At 45.2% G+C, this 19,829-nt stretch overlaps 1 protein-coding gene and 1 long non-coding RNA gene across 3 annotated transcripts; one reads left to right on the top strand and one right to left on the bottom strand.

The window, feature by feature from the left end:
- The first annotated feature begins 1,548 nt into the window (after positions 1 to 1,548).
- Positions 1,549 to 10,401, top strand: LOC139049536 (uncharacterized). The gene is made up of 3 exons (XR_011508377.1): positions 1,549 to 1,786; positions 6,294 to 6,353; positions 10,264 to 10,401. It is a non-coding gene; the product is annotated as an uncharacterized lncRNA (long non-coding RNA).
- On the bottom strand, positions 10,289 to 19,594 carry LOC139049534 (PHD finger protein 13-like). Of its 2 annotated transcripts, XM_070525075.1 has the most exons (5): positions 19,433 to 19,594; positions 19,116 to 19,162; positions 18,751 to 18,940; positions 12,721 to 12,816; positions 10,289 to 10,802 (listed from the first exon to the last, which is right to left on the bottom strand). In XM_070525075.1, the coding sequence occupies exons 1-5, from the start codon at positions 19,449 to 19,451 to the stop codon at positions 10,525 to 10,527; spliced, it is 630 nt and encodes a 209-aa protein (XP_070381176.1). In that variant the 5' UTR covers positions 19,452 to 19,594; the 3' UTR covers positions 10,289 to 10,524. The 2 variants fall into 2 exon arrangements, with proteins under 2 accessions (XP_070381176.1, XP_070381177.1); XM_070525076.1 differs by lacking the exon at positions 12,721 to 12,816.
- Between the last annotated feature and the right edge of the window lie 235 nt (positions 19,595 to 19,829).

Here is a 19,829-nt window from a genome sequence, read left to right as displayed (position 1 = left end):
TTCAAAGCAAGTAATTATTCTCCACTTCCGGCGGCGTTTTCTCTACTTCCTTTTTAAATAAAATAATGTTGATCCATAAATATTCTCATAAACAACGGTTAACATTTTTATTATTCGCTTTTGCTTGCAGTTTCGTTGTTGCGTTGGCTCTCTCCCTTAGTAGATCGCTTAATTTCTAAACTCCCTGCGATTTTTGTTTCCAGTTTCCAAATTTACACGAAAAGTGCTATACAATTAAGGAGAACAGACGAGGTAAGGGGCGACAGTCATCTTGCTTATGGGTTTAAGGGTTATTGCAGGGTTTCATGATGGACGCTCTTTCACATCATTTTATTTCCCACCTTATCTAACCCATATCACGTGTATATGGTTCCGGGCATCTGCCAGCGTCGCGGCGAGCCGTAACTCAAGGAAATAATGAAGTAAAGGGAAAAGTTAAACGCAATTGGCGTTTTCTCCGGCCGCAGCTAGTTCCATGAGAGTACAGACCAGCTGAGTAACAGCCGCATCCCTCTCCTGGTCCCAGGATCAGCCTAAACAAAGAAGGTTGAACTAACAAAAGCAACAGCTATGCGCGTGACGGATGAATAAATGGTGACAACTGAACGCATCTCGAGTTAATCGCGCAGGTGCGGAATCTATGAGAAAACTGTCCTTCACATTACAAGAGATGCCGATAACTGCCACCATCTAAAAGGAATGAAAAAGGCAGCATAAGGCTGACCGATGAACAGCTGCCAAGTCTCAACATTAATCTGGCGGCGCTTTAGGAATGTGTGAGGAGTGGTGGCGTGGGTGGGGAGGGGGGGGGGGTATGCCACTTGATTTCGGGGGGGGGCCCGGGCCCCCCCGGGCCCCCCCCCTCGGTACGTGCCTGGAGGACGCTCAATCTTCGCCTAGAGGAAGCTTTAGCTCGGGCCCAACTCCGACGCGGCCTATTCAAATACATGTAAAACGCAAAAACGTTTTTCTGAGATAATCCTTGGACCGATTTTAATGAAATTTGTGGCACTTAAAAGAAAAAGTTGAATTCTAGTGACTGTTTGAAGCGGAAGCTTGTTTTAGGGCCTGTATTTTGTGAAAACGATTTTCAAGAATTCGAAAGTTCGGAAAAAAATAGACGCACTAAGTGTACAAATTAATATATCGGCATCAAGAACAAATATCGCGTTTCTGTAAACGTCATTCATTAGATCATTCAAAACGGACAAATTCGATATGTCAATTTATACTTTACGGGTAATTGTTACGTTGTGTACAAGGGTTCTGCAAAAGCTGCATTTCCATATTGCTATTTTTTTAGATCATATGGATGTTGTCCGCTTCAGATGCACTATTAGATGGAATTTACAGAATGTAATATCAATTTTCCTTGCTGAGCTACATAGTTGTAAACTTCATCGTTTCGTTTTTTGCGAATTTTTAATAAAGAATTGACGATCTACATAATATATCGGAAATTAACAGTCGCTAGATATTATGTTTTTCTTTTAAATTCAACAAACCTCGTCAAATTTGGTGCAGTGGTTGCCGAGAAAAACGAATTCTCCTTTTACATGTATTTAGATATCAGCACCCGAGCTAAAGCTTCCTCTTAAAAAGTGTGGAACGCGATAGCGTTCAAAGATGCTTGCTTCTCGGCGGCTGCAGCTTATGTAACCGTAGGAGGGACGCACGTCGCGTTCGAGAAGCAAGACGTGCCCCGCTTCGGCTCTGAGCGCAAATCTTCTTTTCGTGCGACCCACACGGCCTAGTGCCTCGCCTCTTTATCAAACGCTTCCTGAAGGTGAGCTCTTTTCAATCATTACGACCATTATTGCAACGTAACCTGTTTTCGGACCGTATCGACGCCGGAAAGTCTGTTCACCGTAATGTTTACCGGGAAACGCTGGCGGCTAACGCTATGCACGAAGGCGAGATTTCTTGTAGAAACGCAGCCTCTTCCGTGGGCCGCGATGCGGCGTAGGCGAGCGCCAGCTGGATGTGTTGCAAGGAACCGGGTATTATGGTCCTTGAAATTTGCGCGCGCTAATCTCGGAGGCTATGGTCGCTCTATTATTTATTTATTTACAGAGTACCTACATCGCCATAAAGGCATTACGTAGGGGGGAACAAAATACAACCAGTAATACAGAGAAGCTTTCAGACAGATATACTGACAAACAGAATCACTACAATAGCTGTTAGAGAAAGGCATACAAGTAACGTGAAACAAGCATGTTCCAAGATATATAACACATACATTTGTTTTACAAGAGCGCCGTCACAGCATTGAATAGAATAGTTCGTTATTTGACACATTTACTATATCATTTGATAAACTGTTCCATTGTCTAATTGTGTTGGGGAAAAAAGAGTAGTAAAAAGTGTTTGTTCGGCAGTTATAGGCTGAGATCTTTTTGTTGTTATCACAGCGAGTCGATATATAATCTGGTTCCAGGAGATAGTTATAGCGATTAATACCTGTTTGATTATTATATATTCGGTGCAATAGTTTAAGCCTTAACTTCTGCCTACGCATATGTAGTAGATCCCATCCTAAAGTGGCCTTCATTTCGGAAACGCTAGAGTACGGGCTGTAATTATTGCAAACAAACCTTGCTGCTTGGTTCTGTAGTTTTTCCAGTCTATTAATGAGGTAATCTTGATAGGGATCCCATATTACACAAGCATAATCAAGTATTGTTCTAACATGTAAGAAGTATAACGTTTCTTTAACTTCGCGTGTTGCCTGTTTAAAATTTCTGTGAATAAAATGTAACATCCTGCTAGCTTTTGCTATGACAGTGTCAATCTGTTTATGCCAAGTGAGTGATTCGGTAAAATAGACTCCTAAATACTTATATTCCGACTTTATGTCGATAAGCGTGCCATTGATGTTATATCGGTGCTGAAATTTGGATAATTTTCTGGAAAAACTTACGCTACTGCACTTTTCTATATTTAAATTCATGTTCCATTTTTTACACCAGATCGCTACCTTATCTAAATCTGTTTGCAATGTATCTATGTCATCTTCAGTGGTAATTTCTCTGTAAATCACACAGTCATCAGCAAATAGTTACACAGTCATCAGCAAATAGTTTTATGGGTGATGTAATTAGTTCGACAATGTCATTTATGTAGATTAAAAATAGCAAGGGCCCCAGTACGCTTCCCTGAGGAACGCCCGAAGAAACAGTTATTGGTGAAGATGCAACGTTGTTTAGGACAACAGACTAGGTTCTTCCGTTTAGGTAGTTGCGTATCCAATTTTGAACGTTTTCGTTTTTATTTAATGCAGCGAGCTTTACATCTAGGAGCTTATGGGACACAATATCGAAAGCTTTTTGAAAATCAATAAAAACCGCGTCTACCTGACTATTGTTATCAATGGTTTTAGATAAGAAGTGCTGGAATTCTATTAGTTGTGTGTTGCAGGAATAACCTTTTCGAAATCCGTGCTGAGAAGGTGTAAAAAAAGCGTTTGAGTCAAGGAATGCAGATATGTTGCTATATAAAATGTGTTCGAATATTTTGCAACATATTGACGTTAGTGAAATCGGCCTATAGTTTTCTCTGAGTTTTCTATCGCCCGATTTAAAAACGGGTGTCACGCTTGCCGTTTTCCAATCTTGGGGAATGAGGCCTGTTTCAAGGGAAAGCTTATAAATGATCGTTAAATACAGAGAAATGATGTCATGACACTCTTTCAGGACTATCGATTCGATTCGGACTTTCGATTGGTAGAAACACCGGACAAGGGGTTTGCGTTTCGAGTTTGTATGTAACAGAATTATGTTTTCTCGTATATTCAAATTATATTCCGACGCTATCATGTCTGTACGTGGTATGTAAGTCGTACTTTACAATTTTTCTGATGTATTTTACCCTGAGAAAATGAATTAGTTCACTAACTTCCTTGCGCTACTTGGAGGGCCTGCATTACATAGGGAATTACGCTATACATCGCTCATGGAGCCAGACTTTTCCTTCTAAACCACAACCATTCACAATGCCAGGGCCGCTATTTTGTAGCGATGCCTTATTCTATGCTATTCTTATTATCCACCACACACGTTGATAATGTGGGCAGACCGTCGCTCTGACCACTGGCCAAGTGCAAGAAGCCTGAAAAAGCATAGCATCGGAAAAGGCATTGCTACAAAATACCGGCCCAGGTATGCAAGCAAACTGCTTATTTGTTCCTAATGCTCCATTGGAATTTTGAATAAAGAAGGCTTCATAAGTTGCAATGTTATGCAATGCAATGTTATTCACAACATTGTGAATAATAGGATTTGAACCTAATTTTATATAACATGTTTGTCCCTCCTCAATAAATGTTTTGTCGACATCATAATTAAGGTGAAAATGAGTATATTTTCATATGAAAACTGTTCGAAAGGTATTACATATTTCTGGCACTATTTGACCTGCATTCGGTCTCAAATATTACGATTTGCACACCGCTAGGAATCGCCCAGCCACGCCATCTCAACATCCAAACAGTCATCTCTGGTACACTGTTGTCAGTCCTTTTAGATAATAGCCTTTCCTTTCTTTGGGGGGGGAGGGGGGGGGTTGTATTTCTTGGCCTTACCCTTGACAGTTTAGCCGAGAGTAATAAAAGTCTGGTCAGCTGGTCACTTGGAATAGCAAGCACAAATAAGTACAAACTTACCGTCATCTCGACGAGCAGTCCCCAAGCCATTCTGAAAATTTGGCAACGATGCACGGCCACACCTGTAAGCCAAATTTGCATGAGGAGATGCAATTCTGGCTTGCCCATGAATTGAACCATCATGATTACTTACCCGCATTAATTACCCAGAGATTTCAAGAAAAACCTATGGATACCCCTATTTATAGCATCTGCAACAACTCTGCTTGTTCCACTGTGTTGGCCCAAATCCTTGTGCATCTTGAAGGGCCGAGGGCCAAATTCTAGCACATAAATAGCTTTCATAGAACACTTTTCCCACATACAGGCGCCGACAAAAGTGGTATACTCCACGCAGCGGGAGCCGGAGCAGCTGCACACTGCATCGCGACGCCATCTACATTGACAAGAGTCAAGCGACATGTCTGCAGATAAAGGGCACCCATTGGCTGTCTCGATCCCAGATGTTACCTGTAGATGGCGTTGCGATGCAGTTTGCAATTGCTCCGACTCCTGCTGCGTGGAGTATACCACTTTTGTCGGCGCCTGTACATAAGCTCAGTTTAGATTTTGTCGTAATATCGCTTCACCAACGCAAGAAACAAAACTTATCTAGCAAACAAAACAAGCTCAGGGATTGTAAACTACGTTGAAGGAACCGCAAGCTTAACAAGCTTCGGCAATATTAAAGACATAGGCTACAAGGAATGCAGTAGCAATGTGCCAACATCGCACACCTACCGTTAACGCACGTGGAACAAACGTGTCAACTTGAAGGTCAAACACAAGAGCTTACACTGCACTGTTAATTGTACAAAATGCCACACAGAATGTGCTTTTCTTCCACGCTTACACCATGGAGTGCAACTTTTCTTTTACAAATATTATAGGGCACATAGGAATGTTCACTCTCCAAATTCACATGACTATTGATTAGACTATCAATGACTATTAATGTAGATCATTATTTTGCATACAGCTTGTATGTATACAATGTGTGCATGTTGTTTTTTTGGTAAATATCATTGAATTTTGACTTTGTATGAAATGCATACTTGCCTTTTTTTGTTTTGCGTGTGTTATAGATTTTATATTACATTACGATTTTCCATTACGGTTTCATAGGTCTTCCTGACATTCCACTCACTCCAGGGCGTCTGCTTTGAAATCGCAACTCAATAAATTTCAACTTTAACCCACATGCAGCAGCAGCAGGTTGCCCTAGCTTGGCATCACAAGAAAGTAACCCATCTTAGCAATCTTCAGAAGCAGAATGAATGCCGTCACCAGACCTACATAGCTTTGAATTTAAATTTCATGAGAACCATTACAGGGCTCCGCAACTTTATCTCAACCATCTACGACTATGACTGAGAACCTTGAACATTTCCAGAGAGGCAATTCAGTCTGAAGCAGTACCACTTTTGATTGTAACCATTCAAAGCATTAGGTAGTTCACGTTGGGAGAACAAGGAGATCGATACTTTTTCAAGTTATAAACATTTGCATGGCATACTGTATACTTGCTTGAAAGCATAATATAGTACACCGAGTGAATGTGCCTCGCTTACGCCGGATCCTTTTCAAGACAACTTACACGTTCCATGCCATTATATGCGTGGGTGTCTGCTGGGCTTTGTTTGCCTTACAGATGCTGCTTCGATTTGCTGGTTCAGGGGGCTCCTTTTAACCCATGTGTGACCACACAAAGGTAAACTATACGATCCGGCATCACAAGCTTACGAAATACGAGATCTCAGAAAATCTTAAATGTTTTAGTTGTGGCCGAGGCTGGTAAAACCGTATACCATTATGTTCTCACTTGCTAGTACCAGCTGGAAATGCAAATAATTGACTGTGGATTCTGGCTGTGGTTTCCCACAACCCATGGTTGGAAAACTTTTGATGCCTACTGTACAAATACAGTGCTGAAGCTGCCGAACACACACAGCTGAAAGAAAGTACAGTGGCCTCCACAATGCAGCGGACCTGCGAGGATCAATTATGATGCTGCGAAGACGCGAAAGGCAACACTGCTTTGGTGCCTTAGTGCACAATGATGGCATAAGGTCTTGCACATGCCAAGACCTCCTCTAATAGCAGCTGGAAACATGCAACATCCCAATGGCTGACATTACTGCATGCAGCTCAAATTATAAAGCCTAGACGTGAACTATCTTCTCTCCAATGATGTGCAGAGAGAGAACACAGCATAAAATGTGCAGTATTTGTCAAAAAATAATGAAGCCAATGCATGCGTTGACTTCCATTGAACTGACATTAAACAGTCTGCATCACGTTACGTATGCACAGCTCAAAAGCTTTAGGTCTGTATCCCCAAACTTCTTTATGCAAGTGCCATCTTCAACTGGCCAAAGCCAAAATGTCTGTCAATGAGGGAAAGGCAAGCTCTCATCCTCAAACTCCAAATCTTTCCAGTGCTGGGAGCACCATAGAAATGACAGATCTGACCTGGATTTATCTCCAAACGTGTAGCGGCTCTGTTGCTTTTGAGGAAGGCTGTACACGAGAGACTCAGACTCGTGCGAATGCATTAATGCAAGACTCCGAGTATACCGCAAATGTGGCGACACTGTAGGATCTATATTTGTCCTCCCATGGAATAATAATAATAAAAAAAACTTCCTATGTATACAGCGGCAGTGTTTGAGAAGAAGCTGGCTAATAACTAATTGGTAAATGTAGGGATCCTGGTCTCTACACATACATTACATATGTCATCTGTAATGTATGTATCAATGTATGTATGTATCAATGTATGTAATGTATCATCTGTAATGTAATGTACTACGCATGTTAGCTGAACCCAAAATTGGTGTCATGAACCAGAGTTTCCAACAAGAAGCACTAGAGGGAAATTGGGCACTAATGTCTATGGGAGCTGCAAACATGGCATTCGGACAGCGCAGGACGTATTTGCCTGAACTATGCCCTTCTAGCTCCAAACTACTTTGCATATTATTAATCATGTTCAACAAAATGTTGCATTATAAATGCAATCATATTCAAGCTGATTGTGCATGTGCACATATTCTTATTGGTTTATGCGTTAAGAAAAATATGGTTGCTTGGAAATTTAGGAGCAGATATGGAAAATAAAAGCAGATAAAGTGTAACAGATCCACAAGTGCAAAGATTAGACAAATCTATGTACTGCTGATCATTTTCATAGTAGCTGAACTATTGCAGGGCTGGAATCCCTTTAGGCAATACCCTGTCACACGGACACTCAAGTCTCTTGGACAAAAAGACTTCGCCTAAAAAATAGTTTTGCTCACAGACACACGACAAGGACCGATCTCTTTTTAAGAAGCGATCTTTTCTGGAAGCAGAGTTCGTCAATTTCCTTTATGCCCAAAAAGAAGTAGCCTCAAAACAAATGGGGGCCAGCAATTATCATATATTAAATAAAAAGAAATAAGCAAATGTATATTTCTCTTGTCGTCTAGGCTCTTCGTAAAAAATAATTTTGTCTCACAGAAGGTATAGTAAACCCAGTAATGCTCATTTTCTTCTGTACCATAGTAAGCGGGTCGAACACTCTGTAAACTACTACAATAAATCTTTACATTAACATCTCTTAATCTGGTGTTGTTACATTTATTTGAAAACAGTGTAATAAAATGTTTTTACTTCATACTTCTGGATACATCTGTTTACTTTGGCCGAGTTTGTTTCAAACGCTAGCGCCAAGCTTTCTGTATAGCCTATCCAGAAGCAAACACTAAAAAGAGATTGTCGGTGCGTGTGTCTGCCGCGCAACACCTCTTAAATAAAAAGTCTTTCAACTTGGTAAAAAGACTGCTTACGTAAAAGAGTTTTTGCGTGCTCGTGTGACAGAGGTAGGAAACTCAGTCAAAAACATGCTTGAACTTGACTCTCCTGGTTCGGTTTAATGTGGCTCTATAAACCGAGCGTGTGTGGAAATGTGCACTAGGAAGAAGAATGCAAGGTTTCCCTGCTTTTTGCGAGCCTCTGTGCATAAACTTACTCATGCATTTGGAAATGTACCTTTGATTTGAAGCCCATGCTTGACTTGGTCAAGATTATGCCAGACATGAACGTGCCAAAGGAAAGGCAATGAGCATATCGGGCAGGTTCACGCCAGCGGTCATCTTGTGCAAGTCGAGCATGGGCTTCAAGTTGAGGTATATTTCTGAATACAGGGAAGGGGGTGGGGGGGTGGGGGGGCTTAGTTACCACGGTAGGTCACTGGGGGTACAACTTGCGAGCAAGAAATTCAAGAAGGGGGGGGGGGGGGGCTGCCTGCCCCCTCAGCGCGTCTCCTCGAAGGCAGGGTGGACGAGTACAGTGCCGATAAAAGTGGACCATGAAAAGTAAAAGCAGATAGACAAGAGAGCCCCGGATGGTGCACCCGTTCGGGTTGGAAGCACACTATGGTGTTGGGCTAGTTGGTGCGCGTTTCGACTGGAACCGTTGCACAAACAAAGAGGATGACGGCAGAGAGAGAACATAGAGCGTTGGTCTTTTCTATCTATACTCCGTTTTATACTTGGCAGGCAATGCTATGAAATCTGTGCAAGTATAGTGTGGTTGAAGAAGTGTCACTCCTCACGCTTCAAAGTGCTCTGCGATACTTTAAACTAAGGATGGCTACTTTATGTTGAAACTACAATTTGTAGACGAAAGGCTAAGTCGAATCAGGCATTATTCCTACACTTTTGCACTTCCAGTATGCGTAGCACTGTTTTGGCCACACCGAGCACAGTGGCCATTGGTTGCCAAAACGTGTCACTCCACTCGTTGGATAGTAAACAAATTCAAATCTGCAACGCCTTCCTTGCAGTAGCAAAATATAAGACAATGTTACGTCGAATTACGTGAGGCATGCGTATATTTCTGTATTTCTCTTGTATGTGATGTACTACTTATTGGTTGTGAATGCAAGAAGAGAGAAAAGTTTCCCTAGCCTCTGTAGCGTTGCCTGCTGTGTATGAAACGAAGTGTAGCTTATTCTGTTAAGAAGACAGTGCATACACCCTGCACATGACGATAATGCAGGAAAGGGAGCTGGGCAACAGGTTTTGTCTACCACCGCATGTGCTGTGTGTGTACAGAGAGTTACAAAGATGGAAGCACCAGGCGCACACAACTGTTCCCAGCTAGAGCATTAGCTCGTTTCCGCTGAAATTCAGCACACAGGCAGAATTTTCTGATAGTTTTCGTTTAACACTATGTCTGCGAGCATTATTTGCCCCGTTTCTGTCCACGACAAACCCAAAGTATGTGTTGCCTGTGGCAATGGCACTAAAAAAAAAACATTTTCATTTTGCTGCAACGGAATGGCAACACTGTCGGTCTCCTATATGGCAAACATCCGGCAACATTACCTGTGCGTGAAATTTCAGCACCAGCGAGCCAGCAGTTTAGGTACGAGTTACGTACACCCGACACTCAATTCATGGAAGACTACTAGGTGCAGTGTCACCCTTCTTTGTAGGATAACTAAGTAAAAGCCTGTCTGCATTTTGTCGTCGTCCTCTCTGGTTTCGTCTTAGCTGGAAGCAAATGAGGGAAGCACTTGCTGAGCTACTCGTGCAGAGTGAACACAGCAACAGGTGGCATTATCCCCACCGCAGGCCGGCCAGGGAAAGGGTGCAAGGATGCCAAACAGCCAAGCTCTTTATCTCAGCCACACACACTGGGTCACCACCCCCCCACACAGAGAGGCCTGCCCCCGTGGGGGAGGCAAGGAACGCGCCCCGAGGCACACCGCGAGTCTGTACAGCGGCCACCGCGAGGCCCGAGCAGAAGACTAGAGTGCCGGCGCATGGCGGCGCGCCCCCCCAATCCCGTGAGGTCCGCACCGTCACGCACACACACGGTCGTCGTCAACACTGTCACGTCGAGGGCCTTCGCCGCTGGGGTGGCGTCGTGCCGCCCGCACGTATCCGCTGCGAACGCCTCGTCGTGTGCTTGGCCTCACGACAGCGCTGACAGGTGAACTCATCGGGAATGTTGTTGCGCCGAATCTTGGCGCACGACAGGTGGATCCAGGTGAGGCACTCGGAGCACTCAATCATGGGCCGCCCGGCAAATGGCTTCAGGCAGAAGCAGGTGATCAGGTCGTGAGAGTCGTCGTCCGCGAGCGTGGTAACCTCGGACAAGGTGCCCCCTCCTGTGGCGAAGCGACACAGAAATTGTGGTCAGCGCTCCGTACTGCCGATTTTATGAGAGGCGGTATCTTAAATCAAGAATATGGACATCCAAGACAGCCCATGCCTCCATGTGCTCAGCAATTATTAAATGAAAAAAAAAAATTAAAGAAATAGTATATTGAAAGTGCATCCACATTTCAGTTCTTGCATCCCATGGCACCTTTGCCTGTTCAACCTATTGGCTAGGCCAATTGGTGCCATAGTGAAAAAAATACTGCCAAAGCATATTAGTTGAGAACATGAGCTCCAAATCAGGCGAAAGCTTTGCAGCGACAAGGGGAAAATGGAACCACCACTGCCCCAGTGAAGCCAGGGGAAAAGGCTTTCACCTTCCTTGCTGCAAAAATGTCACAACACACCCAAAAGAGGCACATGCAGTGGCGCGAGAATTGTGCGCACGTAAGTACAATTTTGCAACAGCAGTCGGAAAGCTTCCTTGAAGTGTGCTTGCTAGGGACAACAGGTGTGTGGTTCCTCAAGTTTCAGTGTAAAAATAGTTCAAGAGACGAGCCAGTTTACTGCACTGTGTGTGCTCAGTATAAATGTGCGAAAAAGATCCATATCGATAATTTCCAACTCCACATTTGCTCCATCTCGACAAACCCACTCTGTTACTATGGGGAATGGTTTCATTGCAAACAAGTCATGCCTTAATTAAACAAGGTATCACACATTGCCATGCAGGGCAAAAATAAAATGTTAAAAGGGAGCGCTGGGAAGGGGCGTTATTTGCTCTTTCACAGTGGCACACAGAGCTCAGATCTGTTAACAGCAAAATGCAGCTGCACAGCCGGCACTATCGTCTGTGCCATCCGCTGACGACCACTGGTGCTATCGGTGAGGGTAAAAGGGTGCACTGCAAGAACTAGGTGCCCAAATTTGGCTCGTGTCCACTTTCCGGCAGACGAGAGTGACAGCTCTCGTGTGCTATAGCGATGATGCTGGGTCACAGGCACTTGCCGATGCATACATCAGCAGATTGCAAGCACCTTGCCATTCGTCAGTTCTCACGCCCCGGGATCGAGCCAGCATTTGTGAAAACTATGACTCACAACGGGATCATAGTGCAAAGAGAGATGTCTGGTTAATACAGTTCAGGCATATGACACTGCTGATCATGATCATGGCACCATTGGTAGATGGCATAGATGGTATTGCTGGCTACACGTTCGCATCGTGCTGTTAGCAGATCTGAGCCACGTGCCAACTCTCCAATGGGGTTATAGAACACTGAAACCACTGGGAGGGTGACACCCAAATTTTCTTTAAGCCTACAGGTGGACAAATTCTCAGAGTGCAGGAAGGTGTGAAGCTAAACATTCCAAAAGGTTTGGTGAAAACATTAGAAGGTAGGCGATGTCTCCTAATAAATGATAAAAGGGCTTGCAACAAACTACTGTATTTACTCGCATATTGCTCGCACCTAGCACACTGGCCATCAGATGTCCGATTTCTTTTTTTTTTTTTCAAATTATGCAGGAGGATTTCCCCCACATAATAATCACACCCCTCAACATTGCATCTATCTCTAGCTGAAATAAAAGTGCGAGCATTATGCAAGTGTATACGGTACGCTTTCCCCATTGGAAACCTCTGCTCTGTTTTATCTGCTATTCAATGAAAACTGCAGCTCCTGTCTTCATTCTATAAGGAGGCTGCAGTTGACTGCATGTCTTGGGAACACTTTTCGTTCCCATGTGACTAAGCCTTCAAGCTCTGCACAGTTCGTGAACTACAAACCCTGTAATGCCCCCTCAATTACTTTTACCAAGTGACAAGCCACATTCTCAACTTAACGTCGGAAAAACATCTAAACAGACAATCGTCACACCAGGACGTGCAGTGACAAAAGATATGGATCAGGGTGCTAAAACTCACGCAAGCCGTCGGACTGCATTAAGAGCACGTGGCTCATTGCGGGCTGCACAGTGGCACGTTCGGGCGGCGCGGCAGGGCAGCCCAAGGTTTTGCCAACTGAAACGGGGGGTGGGGCAAGGTGAGCACTCGTGAACCAGTTGATCAAGAGCAAGTTTGCTCCGGATCGAAGAATTCACATTCCACTGGTGGATCTGCGGAGGGTTCGCGCATTTCACTAGTTGCATCAAATCGACACATCCAGCGCTTGCGTGTTTGTCCCCGCCAGTGCACAGAGTGCTCCTGACAAGCCAGCCGAGCGTAAGAGAAGAGTCTTGCCTGGTTTTAACACTTCGTGGAAGCATCAGGCCACAGCACTTTTCACGACGGCTGCATTTATGCTGACGCGGCACTGAATCTGACATACTTTTGCACTTTCTTTTTGTGATGGCTGTATTTTATGCTGATGCAGATGTTATCATTCGAAGTAGCGACGCCCAAATTACCATGGTGCCCGAGTAATCGCAAAAAGCTTAAGACTCAACAGAAACGAAGTGGTCTTTCTGCAATAATTTGGCGTGAAACCGTTTTTTTGCTTGCCACACATCAGATATGTATTTGCCAAACCAGAGCGCTTGCTCGAGGGTTTGACCAACTGCTGCAGATCCATCAGTGGAATCCACGCCTCACTAGTCACTCGTTTGTCACCCTTCACGTAGACGAGCCACAAATTCATTAAAAAAAAAGGCATGACAATATGCAGTGCAGACAACAAGGGCAGACGAATGCATTTAAACCCTCTTCTCTGCGCTTTCCCACTTTTATCTTCACTATACAACCTTTCAAAACTTCACTAGCAGTAGAGTTCATCACACATCTATATTGCCTGCACTGAATCTGATGGCAAAGCCACCTCTCATGACATCATGCCTTGCAGCCTTCCTATAGTTGAATAGCAGTAGCATCTGTTCCAACTTGTCAGCTTTTGCCAGTGTTGAATCCGGAGAGTGAATCTCAATATAAGAATGTGGCACAGCATGTAGAACATGCTGGGCATTGCAGGGTTAAAGGCAATTAGGTCAAGTTAGGTAATTACACATCAAGGACAACAAAAAGTCACATGTCTGCTTGGGATTAGTAAATTGTTTATCAGTAAAGGACTACAATGCTTTTTAAATGTTAAAGAAGGAAGGGGGGGACACAGTAGAGCAGGTTGTGAGAATGCCTCCTGCACAGGAAGTGTGCTGTAACATGCCAAAATACTTTGAAACCCATGAAGTAATGTCAACCACCAATACTGCATTTTATTTTAACAAGTTAGGCCTTCATTTTCATTGCTAGTAATCAAGCTGTTCCCACTAAATAAATGCAAAAATAGTGTTGAAAAAATACCTTACCACTTTGAAAATGATTTGGTGTTGCTTTAGCGTTCCTTTAGTGTTGATACTGCAGATCACTTACAGTAAAAGGCAGAATGAAGCGAGAGAGAAATTTGCAAAACATTACACCAATTTCAAATTTACATCGTACATCATGCTTCGTTTTACCCAATCGCTTATAGTCAGTTTGTTTTTATAAATTATAAATGCAGTCTTGGTCATGCATTATGCTAAAAATATTGTTTCCCTATTTAAAGAATCATCAATTGAGTTCAGCGTGTTAGAGGCACAGAAATGTACGATTATCGTGCCATGAATGTGGCTTCCTCATAGCGTCACATGTTTGTGACAATGCATAGACGGGCCAATGAGACAAGTCATACTTAAGATACACATGGTCTCTTGAGTCAAATGCCGAAACTACGTCTGTTCTAGCCAATTTGTATGTCATCACATTCCAGAAAACACATCTAGGCAAAGACTGAAGTGCGTGATTTTCATGCAATGAATGTGGATTTCTCATAGTGTCACGTGTTTGTGATAACACAGATGAGCCAACGAGACAGGTCGTACTTAACATACACATGGTCTGTCAAGTCAAATGTCACAACTCCAACGTCTGTTCTAGCCAATTTGTATGTCATCACATTACAGAAAACACAGACAGCTCTGAAATCAAAACAAGTACAAAAGCAGAAGATATAAACCGTGCGTCGAATTCAGAGGCATCACTGCTGCCTCGTCTTTGTGATAACTCTCAGTGCAGCCACTTTTTGGAATAAGGTAATGCAGCAAAGCCATGTTTAATGCAAAACATGTTAGATAAACTGCTTATACCAGAGTTGGGCATCGAAGCGGCAAGGAAAATGCAACACGCCTACATTCCCAAACATTGCATTTGGTTGGACAGTATTCACCTCTGATTGCCCAGCTATGACCTGCAGCACCGATACATCCCTGCACTGTATTTGCCATGTGACTAGTGACGAGGTCACATGTACAGGGTTACAGAGTTGTATGAAGGAAGATAAAGGTGTTGCTATTAAGATGGCCTGCTTTAGTGCTGCTGCATTCAACAACAAAATGCATGCCACTTATTGGTAGACCACAACACAGCATAGACAACAAGTCATATCATAAAGGCTATTGGCAATCTATAAATATAGTGTTAAAAAAAGAACACCACTCAAAAAGAATGGTGTGTCTCAACTTGCGGATGAACCGAAATAACCGCTGCCGCCGTTAGTGTGTCACCTCCTTGAAAGGCGAGTTTATCTTTTCAGCAGCCTAGGAGACTTCGGAATTTTTCAATTAGAAACTTGTTCGAATGCTTTACAGTTACGTGCACGAGGCTGTCCTTAAAAAGTATCCAATTGTACAAATTAGACTTGCATCACTCGAAGGAAGTTACGGCCCAGGGTTTCACCGAAATGAACCTGCATGCTGCATGTACAACTTTTGCTGCAGAATTGCAGGAAGCCAGTGTTAATTGGCATTTTGCATCCACGTCTTTATCGCATCTGGCGATCACCCAAGGATATCCCAATATTGGACAGCACACACACATTAATACACTTCGTTACTCGAGTGGAACTTGTATATCATTGGCTGTCTCAAATGCGTGCCTTTTCCAAGTGCCCACACGGCATCTTCACAATTTATAGGCAAAAGCAGTCACCGATGCTGCCATGTAACTTGCGTGAATAAAGACGGCTGCCATTATCTTAACAGGTACAGTTGCATTCTCTACTGCTCAAACAAGTGAATTTAGAGGTGCCCTTCTCACAATACAGTGGCGATTGTTCACACATGCCCTTCATTACTAAGTTCATCACTAAGTACTTCATTACTTCACCAAAGGCACAAATCCAAAAATGTGCTCATAAGCTGTGCAGATGTTATGATGTGCGTAAAGTAGACATGTGTAGTTTAATACGTCACGGTCGGTGGAATGAAGGCGCAGATGACAACGCCGCCGCACTAAGATGAGCGGCTACGGTGTATAGATTCCACGTGCACGTTCACAGCATCGAGACGAAAAAGAAGCAGGTGGAAAAGCGCGTGAGAGGGTCAAGAGGGAGACGGTGAGTGTGGCAGACGTGGTGGGACTGAGAAGATGGTGTCCAGGGCATGGGAGTAGTGGCCTTCTGAGTTCCTGGCCAAAGGTTGCCGCAAGCTCCCACATGGGCACCACACGCATCGCCAAGCTCCCTCCCACAGCCCACGGTTGGCAAATGTTGCAAGGAAGTCTAACCCGGGCACAGCCAGCATCTCTACTACCATGCTCCAGCTCCAGCTGGCGAACGCTGAAAGGGCGTCTGGCCATTGCCTCCTCCTCATCCAACCCCGACGTGCTACAGCGCCATCAACTGCCGCCGCTTCATCGCGTTTGCACCAAGGTCAAACCTCGCTGCCAGCATCGCCGCAAGTCCCACAGTGTGTCCGCCATCTGTACCATGACTCGGTGGCATTTTTCCTTTACCCATTATAGGGACTTTTCAACAGTGTTGTTAATGCTGACTTAGTTTCTATTACAATTTTTATGTTTGCTATGAATCTGTACAAACGGCCTTGTCTTTTATATTGCTTCAATAACAATAAAAATAAATTGGCAATACTGGCTTTCAAGTGCTTTGTTTTAAAAAGCATCCTAAACATGAACCGCACAGCTTCGTGACAGTGGTGAACATATAGCCCAAGCACAAGTGCGACGAGATGTCTAGGCACAAAGCCACATAGTTTGTGCTATTATGCAACACGGAATATTTCCGTGATGCAGAGGCTGCACGGTAACGACAGTACGTGAACACACTTTCTTGGGATCAAACGAATATGTAAGGCAATCAAACTACTGCTGATTGCCTGGTTTTAATACATCATAAATGCACTTGTGTCGCGCATTCAGGTTTCCATAGTATATCTTCACGTCTTGGGATTCGTAAACAAGCACAGAAAGCTCAGTGCATAAGTGTAGTGGCACTCAAACATGGCTGTAAAGTGATCGCAGCACCTTATCACACAGCCACCCCAGTGCAACATCCAATAAGCCACCATTTATTAGCTAACAAACCACTGCTGAAGGCCATGAAACAGCTTTCTGTATATGATGCATTGCGACTAGTTCGAAAGGTCTTATCCTGGGAAGAAGGAGTATTAGATAAATGCTCAGAAACAATGTTGAAGAACGTAAGGGCAATATGCATAAATGTGGACGAGCGCTAAGCTAAACCACGGCCAATTGAGAGCAAGCAGTACACCTGGTTCTTGCGAGCTCTTAATTGTATTCTCAAACAACTTACACTCAGCAGTATGTAGAAAAAGCTGCACTACTTTAATGTCACTTGGTCTGGCCATGTGTGGACAAAGGTGCACAGTAAAGAACCAGCAACATTATAGCAATTTCTAAAAGCAATTTCTAAACATGTATAATGTCAAACGACCAGATGTACAGGACAGAAGGATGCCTTTGTAGTAAAGATGACTGCTTGACTAAGGGCAGCACGAGTAGCCATGGAGAAGTAACAAGCAACATTAACAGTAAGGAGGATGCGCAAAAGATGGCTAACCTGCCTTCTTGAATGGACTGCTGGGCAGTAACCACTTCTTGTGCGGCCATCTAGCAATCTAGCATGTAGTGTCTTCTCCAGGCAATAAGAAATGCTGTGCATGGGCTGGCAACTTGACGAAATGGCATTACGACTACAGGCTCACAGTACACAACAGCAAACTTGCCGGCTCGCAAACGCCGCTGTAGCTTGACAGCGATGCGCTGAGACCCAATGCATGCACTTTGGCTTGTGTAGCAGAGTTAGATAATCTCCTACTGCCATTTCTCGAACTATCAACCACCAAAAGTGGCCAGTCGACACAGTTCCAACCTCCTTTCTGGTTTCGGATTACGACTGAGCACCTCGGGTGAATGGCTGCGGTGCTGACGTCAGCACCAGGATTCTGCTGTCAAATTTAGCACTCCTATCATACTGGGAAGTTTTCCAGGCGGCACTGCAGCTTTTCATCTACCAGGTCGCACGAACTCGCGCGAGGTCCGACTTTCAGACGTTCAAGAACATGGCATACACAGATGTGGCGGTTATGTGCAGAACCGTCATTGAGCACAAGCCCGAAACCAACGCAATGCAGTGTGCCTGGCCCGTGACAGACTTGCGTGCACGAGTCGTTGACGCCTCGCATGCGATACTGTGCCGTGCATTCGAACATGTCGCGGTGTGCGCTCTGTTTGTCCCCCGCTGCGGCAGTTCACGGGCAGGTCGAACCGACGATTCGAATCGTTTCGTGAACGTGTGCAGGCATCGGGCACACACTGCCTTTCCAGCTTCAAATACGTCCTCACCGTAGGCTGCAAGTGCGAACACGGTATGCGAGCGTCCTGGCGATGCTTCGGTGCGGCACTAACCTAGCAGCAGCCAGTCACCAACCGTACTACGTCCGCGCTAGCAGTTCGGCGAGGCTGCAGGAAAAGACCACGAATCGAAAAGTGCGGCGCAGATACCGCGCCCAAGCCACGAACGCCGATGCCGCCATTGAAATGCGAGGACGGCCGACGAGTCCGACCCGGGCTTGTGGCCGTGTGCCTCGAATGCACGGCAGACTTCTCGCGTTCGGCGCCTTCGATCGGCGTCGGGTCGCGGCGACGGAACAGGCTAGCCCCTCTCACCTTGCTCGCTGTCTTCTTGCTTGACGCTGTCGACGCTGTCCGCCGAGCTGTCGGAAGGGCTGGCCGCGTCCTTTTCTTGCAGCTCCTCCTGCTTGATGCTCTCGTAGTTCTCGTACTCGAGGATGAACTTGCAGAACGAGATGAAGTCCTCGGAAGTCCGCTGGCGCTTTCGCGGAGGCTCGCCATCGGCCTGCGCAACAACGAACCGTAGTGAGCTTCAGCGATGGTGGCCGAGTGCACGATCACGGTCCGCCCGATCCCGCTAGCCTATACATGGCGTCGCGGAGAACGTCACCGCAGTGTTCGGGCCCGTGACCGCCCGCTGGGCCAGCAAAAAGAGACACCACTTTTCGAGTAGCACTCACCGTCGACGAAGTGAAGCACTCGCTCCTGAATACAAGTGTCTTGGTGCCTGCGAGACGAGAAGACACGGGGTAAGAATCGGGGTCATCATGACAGCAGTCAAGACGACCAGGCTGCCTGCTGCCACACGAAACATTCCGACAGCCGTCAAAGGCCACCGGGACTCGATGTCCGTCTCGTGAGAGACGTCGAAGGCCCTAAAACACAGTCGCCCGGGCGGCAGGGGCACAGTGGAAACTGCCCATCGCCGTACCTCTCACCGAATGGAGGGGGGGCTACCTCCCAAGTTTTTTGCCGGCCAGCGCCGACAGACACCTACCATTCACGTCTCCTTCCATGCTCGTCAGATGCACGCTGGTGGTCGGAAACGATCATTACATTATCGTCGAGGGGCTCGACCAAACTACGGAAACTTTTAGTCGAGTGGGAACGCAGATCACTCGCTCCAACAGCCAGACGATTTCCCGGCATTCCTCATTGCTCGGGCAAGCTCACTAGCGCCTCTTGACGGCGGGGGTGTCCGGCCGATTAGCCACTTAGCCATTTCGAGCCACTGCACCCACCTTTTCCGCAGAATGGAATCGCCCGCTGCAAGATTCCGAAATGATACCGGATCGCGTGTCGAGTTTTATGCATGCGTCGAGTGTGTACGAACCGTGCACAGTATATACGCATCGTTCCATAGTTTGCTCTGTTTGACGCACCCTCTTCGATGC

The sequence above is a fragment of the Dermacentor albipictus genome, chromosome 9, assembly GCF_038994185.2.
Source record: "Dermacentor albipictus isolate Rhodes 1998 colony chromosome 9, USDA_Dalb.pri_finalv2, whole genome shotgun sequence".
In the NCBI taxonomy this organism is placed as follows: domain Eukaryota; kingdom Metazoa; phylum Arthropoda; class Arachnida; order Ixodida; family Ixodidae; genus Dermacentor; species Dermacentor albipictus.
The sequence above is the reverse complement of the archived record's forward strand: the minus strand, read 5'-3'. Positions and strand labels throughout refer to the sequence as shown.